The sequence below is a fragment of the Stylophora pistillata genome, unplaced genomic scaffold (assembly GCF_964205215.1).
Source record: "Stylophora pistillata unplaced genomic scaffold, jaStyPist1.2 SCAFFOLD_54, whole genome shotgun sequence".
Taxonomy (NCBI): domain Eukaryota; kingdom Metazoa; phylum Cnidaria; class Anthozoa; order Scleractinia; family Pocilloporidae; genus Stylophora; species Stylophora pistillata.
The window spans coordinates 1,923-20,117 of NW_028290812.1; the positions used below are offsets into that span (position 1 = coordinate 1,923).

An 18,195-nucleotide genomic window follows, 5' to 3' on the forward strand; every position below is an offset into this window, starting at 1 on the left:
TTCATTAGGCTCAGCCATCATGACGATTCCCCTCAATCGTGAATACAATTTCCACTCTTAGCAGGCGCGTGCGCAACGATTTTTATGAATCAAATCACTTTTTCTGCTTTTAACTTCTCTCGCGATGCATGTTATTTTATGCTCACACGTTGTTTCATAACAGAGTGAAAACAATTCTCATCTTTCTCTTTTAGCGCACAGGATACTTGCTTTTGACTTGACTCCTGAAAGGAAAAAAAAACACTCATGCGCTGCGTGGTTTCTAATTAAATACAATACTTGCATGACTTGTCATGCTCAGTATTATATCTCACCGATAAACTGCCAAGTCCCAAACATCTTGATAAAAAGCGTGTCACAGAACTTTATTTTTATTCAAACTAAACAAATTTTAACCGACATTCGATCGTGACTTCGTCGATTCGTGTTGCAGATACGATTTATCCTGCCACGTGTCCTGGTAAAATTACTTTTCTTGCAAATTTTCCCACCGTTCATTATCTTAAATGAGGAACATTCCAACTGGGGGCTCGGAGTTTCTTGGCGTAATTGTGGTTTTAGCGTAGCGTTTGGCTCGTTTTTGGCGCAAATCTAAACGCAAGCTAAACTGCATGGCCCTAACAAACAAATTTTCTGATAATGGTTGCGGTTTTGGTTTTGTACAAGATGGGCTAATTAAATGAAGTGAAATCCAGAAATCGCTCTTTCGTCCACCCCCAAAAAGGCTTTATATATTCTGAGTATAAAGCATTAAATTGTGATAGCTTCAATAAATTCTAAACCGGAGGCTGGAACTGTCTGTGACACGCTTTTTATCAAGATGTTTGGGACTTGGCAGTTTATCGGTGAGATATAATACTGAGCATGACAAGTCATGCAAGTATTGTATTTAATTAGAAACCACGCAGCGCATGAGTGTTTTTTTTTCCTTTCAGGAGTCAAGTCAAAAGCAAGTATCCTGTGCGCTAAAAGAGAAAGATGAGAATTGTTTTCACTCTGTTATGAAACAACGTGTGAGCATAAAATAACATGCATCGCGAGAGAAGTTAAAAGCAGAAAAAGTGATTTGATTCATAAAAATCGTTGCGCACGCGCCTGCTAAGAGTGGAAATTGTATTCACGATTGAGGGGAATCGTCATGATGGCTGAGCCTAATGAACCTAAGCTAAAAATTACAATTTTCTCGCTTACACCCACATGGCAAATACGCACGATGTCTACCTCTTTTTGCGCCCCTTCACTTATATTTGCCCACGCGCTTGAATAGTGTTTTGTCGATTCAGCTGCAATCCTTGCGTCAGGTTTCTTATATTTTGTTATTAGAATTAGGTTGGACGCACATCCAGTAGGCGCGAGGTTCTCATTTGTTCCTCATTGCGTCGGACATAAGAAGGTGAGTAGGAACCTGACTTTATTTCGCCTCAACTTTTGATCCTGCCGGCATTCCTTTGAGATTACCGCTATTGTTGTATTAGGCATACTTCCCCATAATTGCGATCAAAATCTTAAGCCTGCTCATCATACGGAAATGATCCTGTTAATGAGAAGGATCATGATTTGGATGGTAAACCATGAAAATTTCAGACAAAATAAGGCAGTTTACCGGCGATGTGATGATCTGAAATTGTTGCTAATGTAGGAAGTACGTCTAGAGTAGAGCAAAGTATACTCCCCTACATTAAATTTTGAGTTTTAAAATTCTATATTTCATTTTCTCAACCTAGTAGGCATCCTTTCTGGTGCTGATATATATTCCAAGGCATGCGCAATTCAGTAGTAGTCTAAAATCTCAGCTGTAATTTAAGAGAAGGGTCTAATTTCAACATGAGACAGCTTCAGGAACGGTGAAAGAACAGGTGCTCGTGTAGTATTCTAATTATATGGTAAAATGGAATCAGTGAACATTCGAAATGATAGAAGACTCGATCAACTAGGAAGATAGATATCGAAAGGGAACTAGATCACGCATTTCAGACTTTTTGAGCATTTTAGTCGAGAAGGTCCGAGAGGGTGTAATATTTTTAATATGATACCATTTGTCACGACTATTTCTCATTGAATGGCGTATTTATGTAGACCAATCAACATATAAGAGTCCATTAAAATATTATGTCGACTAAAAAATAAATAGAAAAAGCATAAAAAAACGGAACAAAACAGAAAGTAAGTCTCGCTTGCTAGATTTTGGTTTTGAAGGCGAACGGTCGTTTTAAAATGTTGTATATGCAGCCGAGGATGATGTTATCAGAAGATAGTCAGGAAGTTATGAGAATTTTTCAGGCAGATGAATCGAGATCACAGATAAAAAGCAAACCCATTCTCTTCGAGACATTTGTCTGCCACTTGACGATGCAAGTCAACTCGTAATTAAATGAATAGACCAAAAATAAAAGGGATTCGTTTATACCAGCGATAATTAGGCTTCATATTCTCCAGATTATCATACAGATAGTTGTTTTCACGGATGTATTTTCGACTTTAAGAGTCCTGTACGGCTCCATGATCGGCGTCCGACTTTTAGACACGGTCGAGAAACTTAGAGGAAATGAATGGGGGAAGTCTCCTGAATTTAGCACCTACGAAACTTTTCCTCCAGCAAGGTGTTTGTAACCTAGTAAATCTGTCCCTGCTCTTGATGAATGTTTGCATTATGGTTTTCGTTGTTTGCCAGAAATGAAACATGAAACACGCCAAACCAGGAGCCCATTACCCGGAGCTTCCATCTTCGATGGGCTCGTGGCCAAACTTATTCAAAATCTAAACAATTTCCATGGGCTCACGAAATAAGTTGGACGAGCCATTGAAAATGCACTAATGTTGGATTCTCATTACGCATACAAAAACATTTTAAGAAAAGTAATATTGTAGTTGTTTTGGTTTGAGTTATGAAGAAGGGAAATTAATATGTAGTATGTTTACATACTTCAGAAGCTATGCGTAATCGGAGTTGAGTTAGAACATCAAAATATTGAAATGAATGTTCTCGTATTTGTTTTCTTCCTTTTTAGAGATATTCTCTCTGTTCTTAAAGCAAATAATTTTAATAATGATTTGGCTGGAGGTTGTTTTTCTTGATTGATGTGCTTCGAATACTGGTATGTCATCGAATAGATCAAGATTATGAGAGTCACACGTCAGGAAGTTAACAAGAGTTACGGTCTGGGAAGAGGACACTTGCTAAAAGCCACAAGCATCTTTAAAATTGTCACAATTGCTTTAATGAGATAGTTTTGTTCGAACTCGACCCGCGGACGGGATACACGGTTAATTTTATCTAAGATGTCAAGAACTTTTTTGAGGTATCATTTTTGAAGATCGAACTATACTTCAATTGCGAAAGTATGATGACAAAACTCATAAAACAAAATGAACAAAAGAAAAATTATAAAAGGACAAATGATAGATGAACGCCCCCGGTGCATCGATTCTGAAATGGTCCTACGTCATCATCACATTCTCCCTGCTTTTGTTAGCCATGACGATTCCTAATGATTGTTCAGGGCCGTCATGGGTTGATTATATTCGACCCACATGAAGAGAATTTTTAATACGAACAGAAATACTTGAAGATCGACTGGAGCGGCTTAAGACAACAACGACCATTTGAAAAATCGGTAAGGAAAATCTGCTTTGTGTCATGAAAATATCTGATTCTCGTGTGGATCATTGTCAAACGTGTTTATGATGATGATCTAAGGGTGGACTAAGATCAGACTACCTCCAGTTATACATTTTTTAGAAGCCTTGGTATTATTTCTTCGATTTGAAAATTGTTGCTCAAAGCATTACCAGTATAGTACAGCGTTTATTTCTAGAGTTTGGTGTTCGCTAATAAGGTTTCTTTTCAAATTATTTTTGTCGCGTTGATCTATTACATGAACACTACATCATGATTTCCAAATACGATTCAGTCTCACGAATGCCCTAAGTTAGCGATTCGGGAAAAAAATTTCTGTAGCAGTTTTGTTTGATCTCTAGCAATGGTTTTTTCATGAAAGTATTGCAATTGATGCTGGCAATTAACAGTATCCCTGATGATCAGATGACGGCCAGAGGGATTTGAAATTTGTTCCCTCAAAAAAATAACGAGTAAGTCGACATATTTTTTAAATAAGGCCCTTAAGTTTTTTTTTAAAATATTTTTGCTATCAGATGTGACTTGTTAACTGTCTTTCATCATTCTCGAAACAGTTTGGCTCTTTGCGAGTCGTAAAACCAAACTCCAAAACAACCAATCCGAAGGAAGAACTACATCAGAAGGAGCCAATAAGAACGTAAAGTAGATACGAGCAAACAACTTAAAGCGCGGGTTTTAGTCTTGGGTCTGATTGGTCAAGGCGTGAGTTTTCTTGACCAATCACACAGGCCTTAGTAAAGTAAAACCAAAGCAATCCCGGATGTCTTTTGAAACTCAATTGCAAATTACTCTATTTTTCTCTTTCACGTTTCTTCTTTCATGGATTGCTTTTATTTCAGAGATCATACGTTACAGAAAAGGGTGCAAGACTTTCAAATTTTACTCGTTCAATTCTTAACTTGCAGAAATAATAAGACTGTAACTTCTTCTTACAGTATCGAATAACGATACATTACACAACAGGCAGGTGATGAGAAGATCTAAACTTATCAGCTACAGGGTGTCTTCAAGTCGATATAGTTCAAATTCTCTCAGTCAGTTTATAAGGAAACTAGAGGGGAGAATTACTCACGAAATTGTTGTAGTTAAAGCGTGAACCCCAAACTGGATTTCTAAGACTTGCTCTTTAAGAATCGAGCTATAAAAACATCTCTTGCGCATGAATGTGTCTCGAGAACAAACAGAAGAAACAGTGCGAGGCAATTACAGATTTTAAAACGACAGTTGAGTGATAGGAAGCGAACAAGCATTCTCAACAATCCGAGTTGTAAACCATTGAAATTACGTGATTGCGCAAGAAACTCGGCTGATCGATGTGTGCGACTTATTCCTTTTACCCCGTAGCCGATTTGTATCAACTGATCTGTTTTGAATCTGATATGATGTACACAATTCTTCAATTTTCTAAAATTACGCTGTCAGAACACAAATGATTCTTTTCAAAGACAGCTTAGCCATGAATTTGAATGCATTTTTCTGATAAACAAGTTGGACAATGATTGCCATAGCCTGGCAGACAGGAAATAAATGACTGTCGTCAATATACGCCATATTGCGTCAAAATTGAAAATGATCTGATATCACGTTTGCTTTTTATAGTAACAGACACTTCTGCCTACACTGTAATTCGTTATTGAGCAGCAGGGGGAGGAGAAGCAGGGAGGGGTGTGTGGGGAAAAGACATGAAAGGTTAGAAAGTGATTGATCAACGTCGTAGCCCAAAACTTCTATCCTTTATTTTCCTTTTTTTCCCTTCCATTTACAATTGATTGACAAAGTCTACAATGCGTTTTAATATCTTCAAGTCGGACAAGGTACCACTTCTTTAAACCTACGTTGAAAAGACACACCCAGACACGTTGCTGCGACAGACATTTCGTCGATAATAAAGAAACAGGCAACAAAAGTATCAAAGGGAGGGGTTTCACTTGTATTTCTCCTTCGCCAATACACCATTCCGTCGATACATTCCCGCACAATGGGTTGAAGTAATATATCCCGCCGTCCCCCCCGCCCGTCCCCTCCCCCGACGCGTTTTTAGGCTAGGTACTTAAGCATGCTGTTTACATTTACACTACCCCTGCTAAGCTGTGGTTACACATTCAGGAAGAGCGGCTTTCCTTTAAAGTGAACTTAAACGGTCCGCATAACAAAATTTAGGCCAATACCTGACAGGAATTTGTGTTTGTTGCCCTTACTCGGGTCATTGAGCCTGGTACTAGTAATCATTTATCCACTTTTCTCCGCATGCCTCAGCACAAGTCACAGATGAACCAGATCAACTCAGTGCGGTAGAAAGGTGTGCTCGCAGTTTGCTTTAAAATCCTTGTAGTGCAGATTCCAATGGTAAGTTTAGTTCACAAAGAAACAGCTTCTAAATCAGCTGGAAAGGTTTGACCGCATTGCTGGATATTTTTTTTTTGCAAGCTTATTATCAGTTCATGTTCGCACAGTGGGTTGAATCAAAAGCCATGTTCTACCACTGGGTTATTTTGTCCAACAGGCCTTAACACTCAATAACCTGTTAACAGCTGCCTTCGTGAGGCACGCGTGTTCTTTCCTTCAAACCAAACTAACGTAAATCTCAGGCAATAGAAAAAAATTATTTGTGCGTTGAAATACAACAGGAAACATAGTTAGCCAAACACTCAGCAGGATAAACCTCATTTATCATAAACAAACTCTCTGTGCTTCATTGGACGCGTGCTTCTCTCCCGGCATTTTGTTATTTGTTTCAAAATTATCACGCAAACAAATCAGCATGAACCTACTGACACGCACAATGAACAAAACTTTTCGTTCTGATGAACAACCCCTTTGCAATTCCGCCAAACGAATGGGTATCACAATAGCTGTACATTTTTTGTATGTGCTACGTAAAAACTACTAGTTACTAAATGTATCACGGTCAGTTTACTAGCGCCCGAAACGGTTTTAATGCAGTAAAGGAGACCAATGTTACGCATTCTTAGTTTTTGTAGGACGCGCTTACGCCATTTATGGTTGTGTTCTGAATTAACCGGCCATAGCCGGACAATATCGGAATAGTTGATAATTGAGATGTATCGCTTGTTTTAGCCAGAGGCAAGAGAACTCCAATTAGTTCTCAGTGGGATGTACATCTGGATGCCAAAAACTTCAATGAATTTCAATAACAGTTTTGCTAAAAAACTCATCACCAATTACGAAAACGAAGCAAAGTATGCAGTCCAATCTGTGGGGCTTTCATTTTATATGATTAACCTTCGCATATTATTTCTAAAACTGTTACTCAGGCAAGTCTCTTTAGAACATATCTTCAGAATGCATTCCTTTTTATTCGAAAATTTGGAACCAATTAAAGTCTTCTTTGCCTTTAAAATTTTCTTTTTTTTTCTCATCATTTGTTCGACACTGGTATTGTTTTTGAGTGCCATAGAGGTTGTAACTGCGTCGATTCATACATTTAAAGTCGGGATTTCTTTACTCATATCTAGATTGTTTCGAAAAGAGTGATTTGCAAATTGGTAGGTGTTTTTTGTTTCTCTCGCAAACAGAGCCTGAAACTGTTAGCGTGGAACAGCACTTAAAGATCTGTCATGATACTTCGCAATTAACGCTTTAGCACCAAAACTAATTATTAAAAATCTGATAACTAAGATCGTTTAAAACTACTGGATTGTTAAATCGTGATAAGAAGAAAATTTAAATGACAGAAAAAGGTGCCAGTCTGTCTCCAAATAGGCCCAACTGTAAAGAGAGTGGAACGAAATTGTAAAGTAAGTTTAAATGAGAGATTCGATGAGAAATAGCACTTTGATTCATCATAAGTTCTAATGCTCTCTCCTCGATCGCTGACAAAAAAGCGAAACATTGTCAAATGATAAGTTCCCTCAACAGAGGATATCATCGTCTTTTGGTCCCTTTAGGTGTTGTTTCAATGTAACGTGGATTTTTATCAATGTTTTGGAAACGCTTGAATTCTGAGCATAATCAGCCGCATCAGATAAGAAACACACACAGGTTTAAGTAGTTTACAGGCTGTGTACGCAGAATAAACATATTTAAAGGCTTAAAGGATTAATCATCTGCTAAAAAAAATACCTTGGAAATTAATTATTCACCGCATATCAAATCATAGTCTGAACTTGTCGCTGATCTTATCAATCTGTAAAGCGCATTAAATGACGATACATAGAATTGCACTGGGTATCCTTACCTGGGTTGAAAACAAATGCATATCTTAGACATATCAACTCTGTGTTGGAACTAGCGACTCCATAGTCATTATAAATCTCTTTGAAACATTGCGTTAAAGCTATGTCTGAAATAGTGTTCCGTTTATTCAAAAATTTGGCCCACAATTGCATACTTTGTCAAACGCATTCGCTAGTATAGAGGTGGTGAAAAAAGAGCGCTTAACAAGAGAAATATACTGAGAGTGTGAAATAAAACTTAACTGATTCCAGTCCAGCAAGGTGTTTTTTAGATTTAATCAATATTTTCAAGGAAAAGAAGACTACTTCAAAAGTAACAGCCAGTGTTTCTAAAATGAAAAAGCCATGAAATTTAATAAAACTCCACCAATAATAACAGAATATATATGGACAGAGACTCATGACCTAGGTCATAAGCTTCTGATATGAAGTACTAAACTCAGTTACAACTCTCTTTTTACCCTCCTGCCTCTTCAACTCTCTTAGTGATGCTCAAATTATATAATTCAAGTATTGTTCCATTTTTATCACTTGCACTTATATTTTCACAAACTATTTGAACGCTCATGCGATCCTCGAGGATTCCCTTACACTACTATCAATTGGGGAATCATATCAGACCCGATCCGTTTCCATATTGTAACTTTTTCTCATTTGTTTCAGTTGAGTCACGAGGAAAATGGCGTAAAGGATATTTGAACAAGAATTACTTTTATTTGATGAAAAACCTTCGAAAAAATTCTAAGCGATATTGGAAGAGATGATTGAATAAAAGCAACCACACTAACATTTGTCTGTTTGAGGGAGTGTGATTCTAGCTCATTCCCACAACACTACTTTGATTAATTGAAACAAAGTCGGAAACTTTGAGCTAAAGACACACTCGGGTTCTTATAGGAGAGAGTCACGAAAAGCCCCAAAACGCGTTTGGGATAATTTTCACTGTTCAAAAAGCTAATGTGGGATTTTATTTATCTTAGCTGTAAAGCCTTAGCTTCTAGTCTTTCCCAAATTAGTTTTCGAAACGAGTTATAAAAGAATTTTTGTCACTTCATAGCTGAAGCAGAACTGAAAATTACCGAGTTATCATTGATTTTATCGTTTATCCATGCAAAGTTCAAACTTTCAGGGTTATTTATTTAAGTACTGTAGATCACTTTGACCACCTTCAGGGTAGCCATTAAGTGTCTCATAGTTGTTTCTCTTAAGGCCAATAACTTTAGCCAACTCTTCATACACATAAGTGAAATGAATTATCGAAAGTAATTAATTTGAAGTCTTTCTTTATCGAATAATCGACGAGATATTTTTCGACCATCAGTGGACTTGCAATTGAAAAAATATTCCTCAGGCTGTTTACTTTTATCGGAACAACACACTTTTGTATTTGGAAATTCTGACTTACGGAGTTCTGCAATACGCAATTTGCCTTCGAGGAATTGAATACGGGGGTGTAGGGAGCTAAATAAAGAGACCGATTGATCGCTCATTTTTGTTCAGACTCGGTATCTCGCTGTTGTTTCCATAGATTTGGAAGCGACTTTTTCACAAAGAGAAATTAACTTCGCAGCATGCGCACTTTTTGTTTCATTATTTGTAAATGCAGATTTCCCAAGCTGTTAGAGTTCCGTTTCGACATGAAAAAAAATACTGAATTAGTCAGTGCTGGATTACGGGTTAATCTCCATTTCTAAATTGGCAGAATAGCACAGGAGAATACAGGTATTACGAATCCTTTAGTGGAAAGCTAACTGAGGGACGTTTTTATATTTCTTTGGCCGAGTGAGTGGCATTAAACTACGGAAATTACCTTGACAATGGAACTGTATAACTATAGTAAGTAGGGTTGAATCGGACACTTGGTAAATTATTTTTTCATTTATGTATACTGATGAAATATTGGAAAAGCAGGATCAGCTTCTAAATGATAGTTTCAGCGATGAATTTAAGACCTATTCCAATTTGTGATACGAATTTTTCACATAAGTCTCACATTACCTTGTTTCATGTCATTTATTTGTTTTTGTGCATCACTCATGATCATGCACGATGTGTTTTCTGGTTTTTTTTTTCCTTTTTCCCATTTTTGAGAGAGAGAAAGAGAGGGAAATTTTGAAAAGAATAGGGACACAACGTAATCCGGGTGTAATCTCATTTCCCGTTTATCTGTTATTCTCGAATCAACCTTTACGTATCCTCTTCATAGAAAAGACGAAAATCTCACCTTATACAATCCGTATGAAAAAAACAACGCAAAGTGCCTGTAACGACGAACTACGTTGTTCAATGTTTTCCTAGCTTTTAGCTGCCTTGATTCTCTTTAATTATAATTACCTCAAGCGGATAACGTATTCCGCCACATATTAATTGCTTCTAGGAGTTAAGGCCGGTTCACAACACCGACATTTGTCAATACATAGAAGGAACCAGCAATGCCTTCCAACGACGTTGTATTGTACCTCTGAAAGTCGGTCGGGACGCACAACACAATAATTCAATAAGCTTATTGTCGCTTATGGCATGACAAATTGAAACTTTGTACGATGTTCATCGTTTACTTTGTGATCTGGTTTCGGAAAATTCAATTTAATAGAAGTATTAATTCTGGCAGCTTAGTTACAGAACTCTCTTACGAAAAGTCTGATCGGCTCTTTTCAGAATGAGCAAAAGATATTGAATAAATTCAATACTATACGACACCAAGATGATTTGTGCAAACATAGCATAAGTTTGCGCGAAAGGAAAAAGCTACCGCAGTTGTTTACTTGTCAGTCAATTGACCAAAGTCGACGAACTAAAACGATTTTTAATAAATATTGCTGTGCTCCATAATTAATTTTCTGTTAAAATAAGAAAAACTTCTGTTAATTAGACACAATATCAAAGAGTCTCTCTTCTTTGAAGCTTATAATTATTCATCGGTGGACCAAGCTGTGAGGATGACGAGCTAAGGTTTTTACATTCAGTCCATTCAGCTGAGGATTAGCTGAGAGTGAGAAGTAGATTTGCTGCGTAAAATACAGCAGAGATTAACGTAACTTATCATTTTTCTTCTCGTTTTCGCAGAGCGGTTGCTGATTTGGAATAGTTGGTGAAGATGTACAGCTTAACTGCAAAATACAGTGTCTGGTCGTTCCGGAGGACTAACTCTATTCGATTGCCGATAAATATCTGGAAACAGCTATTGATGTAATACACTATGGTTGCGGCTGGAAGTCTTAACTCCACCTTAAATGAAACAGCTAATCCTGCCGCTTGTCCTGAACATTACGAAACAACCGCAACACAGACCATAAAGACACTAGTTTACTGTGTTATTATTTTATTCTCGCTTGTTGGAAACTCGATAGTAATATTTACAGTGTGGCGAAACAACAGTATGAGAAGTGTCACCAATCTCTTCATCGGAAACCTGGCCGCCAGCGATCTTTTAATCACGTTCCTTGGAATGCCAAACATGATAACTCAGCTATATCTCGGACAAAAGTGGATTTTCGGAGATGCTATTTGCAAGATCGTGGTATTTTTTCAGAGTATTAGCGATTTCCTTCGATCGTTTCTGGGCAGATTCATGCTTGGTGTCACCTGGGGGACTTCGTTGGCAGTAATGGCTCCTTTTCTGTACGCGCAAAGGGTCGTAGTTGGGCCCCAAGGGTACGAGAGGTGTATCGAAGATTGGGCCCCAGCTTTTAACCCCCAAACTGCGGCAAAGGACTACACCTTGGTGTTGTTCGTGACATTGTACGTCTTTCCGTTACTTACAATGCTCTTCATGTATTCATTTATTGTCTCTAAACTATGGAAAAGGCAAATTCCGGGTTTTCGTTCGAGCCGAGACGAGATCAGAACGCGCACATTGAAAAACAAAGTCGTCAAAATGCTTATAACAGTGATAACTCTGTTCTGTGTATGTTGGCTGCCTCTTCACGTGTACCTGTTTATGGTTTATTTCGCCTATGATAAAATAACCTGTTTTGACTCCTCCATGAGCTTTTATTTCACTTCGCTGTTCTTACAACATGCAAACTCGGCCATAAATCCATATTTATACGCTTTATTTCATCAGAAATATCGGGAAGGGTTCAAAGCGGCTTGGACATGTTCCTTTATTATCCCGGATGATATGGGTTTTAGGAGGACTTACAGCCGCCGCCGAAGCTCGTCAAATATCACGTGGTTAACAAGATCTGACAGATCGACGATGATCGGCCGTCCCTTCAGTACCGCTGCCATTAGCGAAAAACGCCGTCTAAGTACAGTTACCATTGTCGAAAGACGCCGTTATAGTACGGCTGCCATACCAAGAACCACCAGGAATGCTTTGTCAAGAAAACAAGGCACGGTTACAAATTCCCGTCAGCGTCTAATCATACCGACGAACGAAACAAGTTTACTAGATGGTTGTAGATCTTTGAGACAAAGCTATGATTTTCCAACTATGGTACTTAGAAATCGCGTAGTTTTTCTCCGAGTACTACTGTACCAACTTCTTTTTGCTTCAGTTTTACCAACTTAAAATTGGATTTTTCTCCCCTCATCAGAACAATATTTTGTGGTTTTCTCTGGTCACTTCCTACACCCTAGAGAAACGACTCGAGCCGAGAAAAACTAAAAACGGTAAGACATTTATACTCGATGTTAACCAATGTTATTTTCGCACAATTTTCTTCTTGCCTAATCTTTTCGCTGTAAGAAGTGATCAGAAAGGAATTTCTACACATCACTATTGACACACTTTCAAGCAGTAAATGTGATGAGGGGAAAAGAAAACTATGAACAAGGGAATTTGTTTGATTGGACACCAAATTCTCAGAGATAGAGTTATTGGAGATGTAACACAGACAGTATAGAGAATTGATATTCAGATCATGGGAGTGACTGGGTTAACGGTCCGAACAGATCGCGAGGTCTAAATTACTTTCCAGCGAAGAGACGCACCTTAATTTCTTTAATGACTTCCAAAATCGGTGAACTGTGAATAGCATCCTTTAATACTTTAGCATCTAGCTATTTTTACTTCTTTGATAGTAAGTGTTGTATGACTTCTGGGATCATCCGCATGAAGCCTGTCTCGTGGTTGCCCATTCATCAGGGGATTTCCAATCCCCGGATGAGTGGGCAACCACGAAACAGGCTTGTAGGGATGAACTTGTAGTTTGTCTTTTTCCTTCCGCAATATATACACCGCTCTACTTCTATGTATTGAGCACTGTTTAACGAAAGTCAAATTTTACACTTTATATATATATAAAGTGTAAAATATAGCTTGCGCTGCGTGAAACTCAGAGTAATGGTGAAACGATCTTCCTGTCATTAATTTATAACCGCTATTGAAACGCTCTGCAACCCGCATCGAGCACTATTTCACAGCTACGACTTCTCCTAGTCTGTTTATATATATATAACAAGTTAAAAGGCCTCGAGCCAACAGTGACGCCGCGCCAGAAGGATCCAAAGGGATTCACAGTCCAAACCTCGATAAATAGTAGGAAAAATATTGTAGTGCACGAGGACGAACAACTTCGAGCTAAGAAAGACATATACTCAAATAAAAAGTCTAAGAAAGTTTAATAAAATACGTTTCGGTCCGAGACCTTCATCAGTTGTAATACAATGACTTACAAATTCCTTAAATAGATTTATATTGGGCGTGATGACACATATAAAGAAACACAGTAATTAATTATATACATATAGCAAGTCGTTAATGGAACTCTCAGGTCAACAAAGGTGCACCGCACCAGGAGGATCAATAAAGATTCGCAGTCCAAACGTCACAGCCAAAAGGAACGTAGAAAGTTTAAAAGCTTGCAAGGATGGACAATTTCTGACGTAGAAAATATAAAAAATTTTAATAAAAACGTTTCGGTCAGAGACCTTCTTCAGAAATAACTGAAGGTCTCTGACCGAAACGTTTTTAATTAAAATTTTTTATACTTTTTACGTCATAAGTTGTCCATCCTCGCAATTTTTTAAACTTTCTATATATCTATATATATAAAAAAGCTCTTTGGTATATACAAAGCTCTTTGGTATATATATATATATATATATAAAATATTGTATTACACGAGGACGGACAACTTCGAGCTAAGAAAGACATATACTCAAATAAAAAGCGCCAGGAATTTCACTCCAAAAAAAGAATAAAATATAATTAATGCGGAGAATTTTTTCAAATTGGGCGGGCATCAAAGGTCCCAGTCTCAGCGTTAATTGGAAATTTTAGTACAATTCTCGCCTTTCAAGTCAACGCTGGTTCCTTAACATTTTCAGTGGATTCGACAATTTTTCCATTTCTTTTTATTGTGATAATTTTTCGCGTAGTAATTACTGTTTTTGTTTATATGTGTCATTACGCCCTATATAAATCTAGTTAAGGAATTTGTAAGTCATTGTATTACAACTGATGAAGGTCTCGGACCGAAACGTTTTTATTAAACTTTCTTAGACTTTTTATTTGAGTATATGTCTTTCTTAGCTCGAAGTTGTCCGTCCTCGTGTACTACAATATTTTTCCTATTATTTATCGAGGTTTGGACTGTGAATCCTTTTGGATCCTTCTGGCGCGGCGTCACTGTTGGCTCGAGGCCTTTTAACTTGTTACATATATATATATATATATTGTGGGAGGAAAAAGACAAGTAAACTACAAGTTCATCCCTACAAGCCTGTTTCGTGGTCGCCCACTCATCAGGGGATTTAATGAGAATAAACTTTACCATTGCTTATATGCAATATAATTTGCATGATCTAACTAGTCTAATTTATGCAGCGCGAAATAGACAGTTTAGTTGTTGCGTAGGAGGGCTTTGCTTCTGTGGCGGCATGAAGACACGAGTTCATTACGTTTGTTTAGTGTTGATAGTTCGGGCCGGCAGATGATTAGGAATTTTTCTTTGAGGCAGAGGTTACATCTTTTAGTTGAGCTGTTATAGCTGATGACACCGCCGCCACCGCCGCCACCGCCACTACCATTGATAACAACAAGACATGCAACTGCCGACAAAAGAACACATGCCCGCTCGACGGAAACTGCCTGCAACCATCAGTAATCTACCAAGCCTCGGTTACACGCAAAGACAACAACACGACAGAAACGTACATCGGACTCACAGAGAATGACTTCAAAACAAGATACAGAAACCACACCGCATCATTCCGCCACGCTAAACACAGAAACTCTACCGAACTCAGCAAGCACATCTGGACCCTCAAAGACAACAACATCGATCACTTTATTTCCTGGCGCATTCTCTCATCGCACTCACCGTATAACAGCTCAACTAAAAGATGTAACCTCTGCCTCAAAGAAAAATTCCTAATCATCTGCCGGCCCGAACTATCAACACTAAACAAACGTAATGAACTCGTGTCTTCATGCCGCCACAGAAGCAAAGCCCTCCTACGCAACAACTAAAATGTCTATTTCGCGCTGCATAAATTAGACTAGTTAGATCACGCAAATTATATTGTATATAAGCAATGGTAAAGTTTATTCTCATTAAATCCCCTGATGAGTGGGCGACCACGAAACAGGCTTGTAGGGATGAACTTGTAGTTTACTTGTCTTTTTCCTCCCACAATATATACTTCGCTCTACTTCTATGTATTGAGCACTGTTCTACGAAAATCAAGTCACACTTTATATATAAATATATATGTATATATAGATATGCATATACTGAAGGACCACTTTGAGCAGAAAGCTTAGAACAACAGCTCTTATTTCTATGGTAGCGTATTTTTCTTTTGCTTTGTTTTGTTCGTTTTAGTTTTTTGTTTTTTATAATCGTGTAATGAATTCTAACAGTTCCAAGAAAAGCAGGAACAAATTGTCACACTGATTGCATCAACCACCATTATCCGTCGAGCACTATACGGATATCTCTGCGCAGTAAGAAGCAACTAAGGCAATATTTTTGTTTAGGAGCCTTTAGCATGCGGGGAAAAAATACGACACAATTTCCAGAATTGCTGGGAATGTGTTTATCGTGTCTGATCAGCTTGACGTGACGCCGTTTCTAAGAATGGGAAAGTTCTCGAGTTACCGGTTTTGATACTTTCATTACAGACAATTGGTGACCTCATTCCTAGACATTATCACAGTGCCATCTTATTAAAAAGAAGAGACTCAAAGAACTCCAAATTTAGAACATCACCCCGCCGCAGTCATCGCTAGAGCACCGAACAGCCATGCACCTCTCGTCAGCTCTCGCTATCTCGCCATTACTTGCCGGTTGACCTCCCCTTTCTTGTTCAGGACAGTCCTAGAGATAAACTAGTTCTCAGTTTTGAAAACTGTTCTACCCTGTGTCATTTCATATTTTTCAGATTTTCTCTCCTTGATCTCTTTTTCATTTTAGTCAAAACATAAGGTTTCCATGAAAAAATCTTCAAAGAGCAGATTGTCAATGACGAACGTGTCATTTCGTAGAAATGTATTCGTAGGTTTAACTGCATGTCAAACACTCACCTAGGATCCAGTTGTTAAAATATTCCAAGAAAACACACAATCAACGACCAACTTCATCTGTATTACCCTCTAGTTTTAGCGACAAGGTTTCCAAGCATTCCCAGGAAAACACTTAAAAGTAAGGATATTTTCATGCTTAATAATACTGACTTGTTTGTTCACCAGCAAGTTTTCCTTTTTTTAGATTTCGTAAGTCGATTACAGTCTCCCAAATATTTTCATTTCTTCTGAGGATCCTCAACAAAAGATTCTGAGTCTTGAAAGTATTCTTTGCCTGCGAAATTTATCGAAGCTAAATTTTCCGCAAGATTACTCGTAAAAAAATAATGTAATAATACAAATTTCGTGAATTCATGGCAATGTGTGCATGTTTACAACGAGTTTATTCCAAAAGAGCTTTCGCATATTAATTGTCAACCCTGACTTTCATATTTTACAAAATAGATCATGACATCACGACAACTAAGCCTAGGCAGTAAATACGTTCAAATTGAATAACAAACTGAAAATTGATTAATATTTTAGAAAAGTTACCTGACATCAGTTTAGTGAGCAGGATTTTATTTGAGATCTTCGGCTTTTAACTTAACTTAAGCTTCAGTTCTGCGGCTCGAGATCTTTAATGACAAACAATCCAAACGCTCATATCTATCTAGAATTATCGACTGTGTTGGTGCTGTACACTGTGCTATTATTCAGAAGCTCTATATGAGCCTTTTTATCGTAGATTACTCTGCGTGTACGTGTACGTCATCCCTACTTACTCGTAAACAGTTTCCTAAATGAAACAATTTCAATAGACAACACTTTCTCTAAAATCGTACAAACTACTCCGCTGAAAATTAAAAACACATTCGTACCATTCTGATAACAATTATGTCAAGATGACAAGTCATACACGCATGTTTAGTTCCTTTTACTACTTATTCGCCACAACGCTCTGAACAAGCTGACTGAGTTGATCCAAATGATACAGACCAGCAGACCCTTTCATGATGGTAATGTAAAAAAAGAATCCGTCAGCAGCCATGGATACTGCAACGGCTTTGTCGTCGGTTTTAACTGGAGACAGCTTCCCAGTTTCTGGATTAAAGAACATTGTTTCCTTGTTGGACCACGTCTCCATCTTCGTTTAGTTCAGTCGTTTCGTGCAATCTCACCTCTCTTGCAGAATGTCTTTTGTTGTGAAACTCTTCCTCAGAATTCCTCTAACACTTTCGCTGAATTTCAATGCAAGGGAACTGCAGACGTTCGCATAAACCAGCCTAAAATAACGAATATCACACGATTACGTTCAGTTTCGTGCGGGTGTTTTTGAGAGTGGAATTGTATAATTATAATCTGCCAGGGTAAAACTGTTCCAAGAAACAAAGCACAGCTGTCAACCTCATTTGCTCCGCTCTTTGCTTTGATAAATATGTCATCGGCAGGATGATGTCGTAAACATTCTCAGAAAAAAAGGTCACAATGAGTTTATGTTTAACACTGCACCAGAAATAAAGCGGTGAGTTTTTTTCCGCTTGGTTTTATTCCGTCTGTACGAGGCAATCAAATGATTTTCGATAGGCATAATTTATTATTTCATCCTTTTAACATAAGGAAAGTTGAATGAGTATCAAACTAATCATTCTTTCTCTTTCTTGTCATACTGTGACATTCATTCAAGAAATTCCGCTTTTTCCAGGAAAAGAATCATAATATTAGCAAGAGGAACCCAGTGAAACAAAAAGAAACTGTAAAACTGCAGTTTGTAAGCTTTCGTCACTCGCAACGAAAGAATAGAGTGGTGACAGTTCGAAAATCAGTAGCAAAACCTGCTTGGCAACTGAACATCCCGTCCTAACAAGTTTATTACAGCTTCACGGAAACGATATATATGCATACTT

At 37.9% G+C, this 18,195-nt stretch overlaps 1 protein-coding gene and 1 long non-coding RNA gene across 5 annotated transcripts; one reads left to right on the plus strand and one right to left on the minus strand.

Moving 5' to 3' along the window:
* Positions 1-876: 876 nt before the first annotated feature.
* Positions 877-13,031, plus strand: LOC148715900 (QRFP-like peptide receptor). 4 transcript variants are annotated; one of them, XM_088746319.1, is made up of 3 exons: positions 877-1,393; positions 5,894-5,983; positions 10,900-13,031. In XM_088746319.1, the coding sequence occupies exon 3, from the start codon at positions 11,033-11,035 to the stop codon at positions 12,347-12,349; it is 1,317 nt and encodes a 438-aa protein (XP_088602445.1). In that variant the 5' UTR covers positions 877-1,393; positions 5,894-5,983; positions 10,900-11,032; the 3' UTR covers positions 12,350-13,031. The 4 variants fall into 4 exon arrangements, with proteins under 4 accessions (XP_088602445.1, XP_088602447.1, XP_088602444.1 ...); XM_088746318.1 differs by lacking the exon at positions 877-1,393 and adding an exon at positions 2,333-3,614; XM_088746321.1 differs by lacking the exons at positions 877-1,393; positions 5,894-5,983 and adding an exon at positions 1,674-1,856.
* A 3,642-nt stretch (positions 13,032-16,673) lies between these two features.
* Positions 16,674-18,091, minus strand: LOC111336175 (uncharacterized). Its single transcript, XR_002695411.2, has 2 exons — positions 17,696-18,091; positions 16,674-17,574 (listed from the first exon to the last, which is right to left on the minus strand). It is a non-coding gene; the product is annotated as an uncharacterized LOC111336175 (long non-coding RNA).
* Between the last annotated feature and the right edge of the window lie 104 nt (positions 18,092-18,195).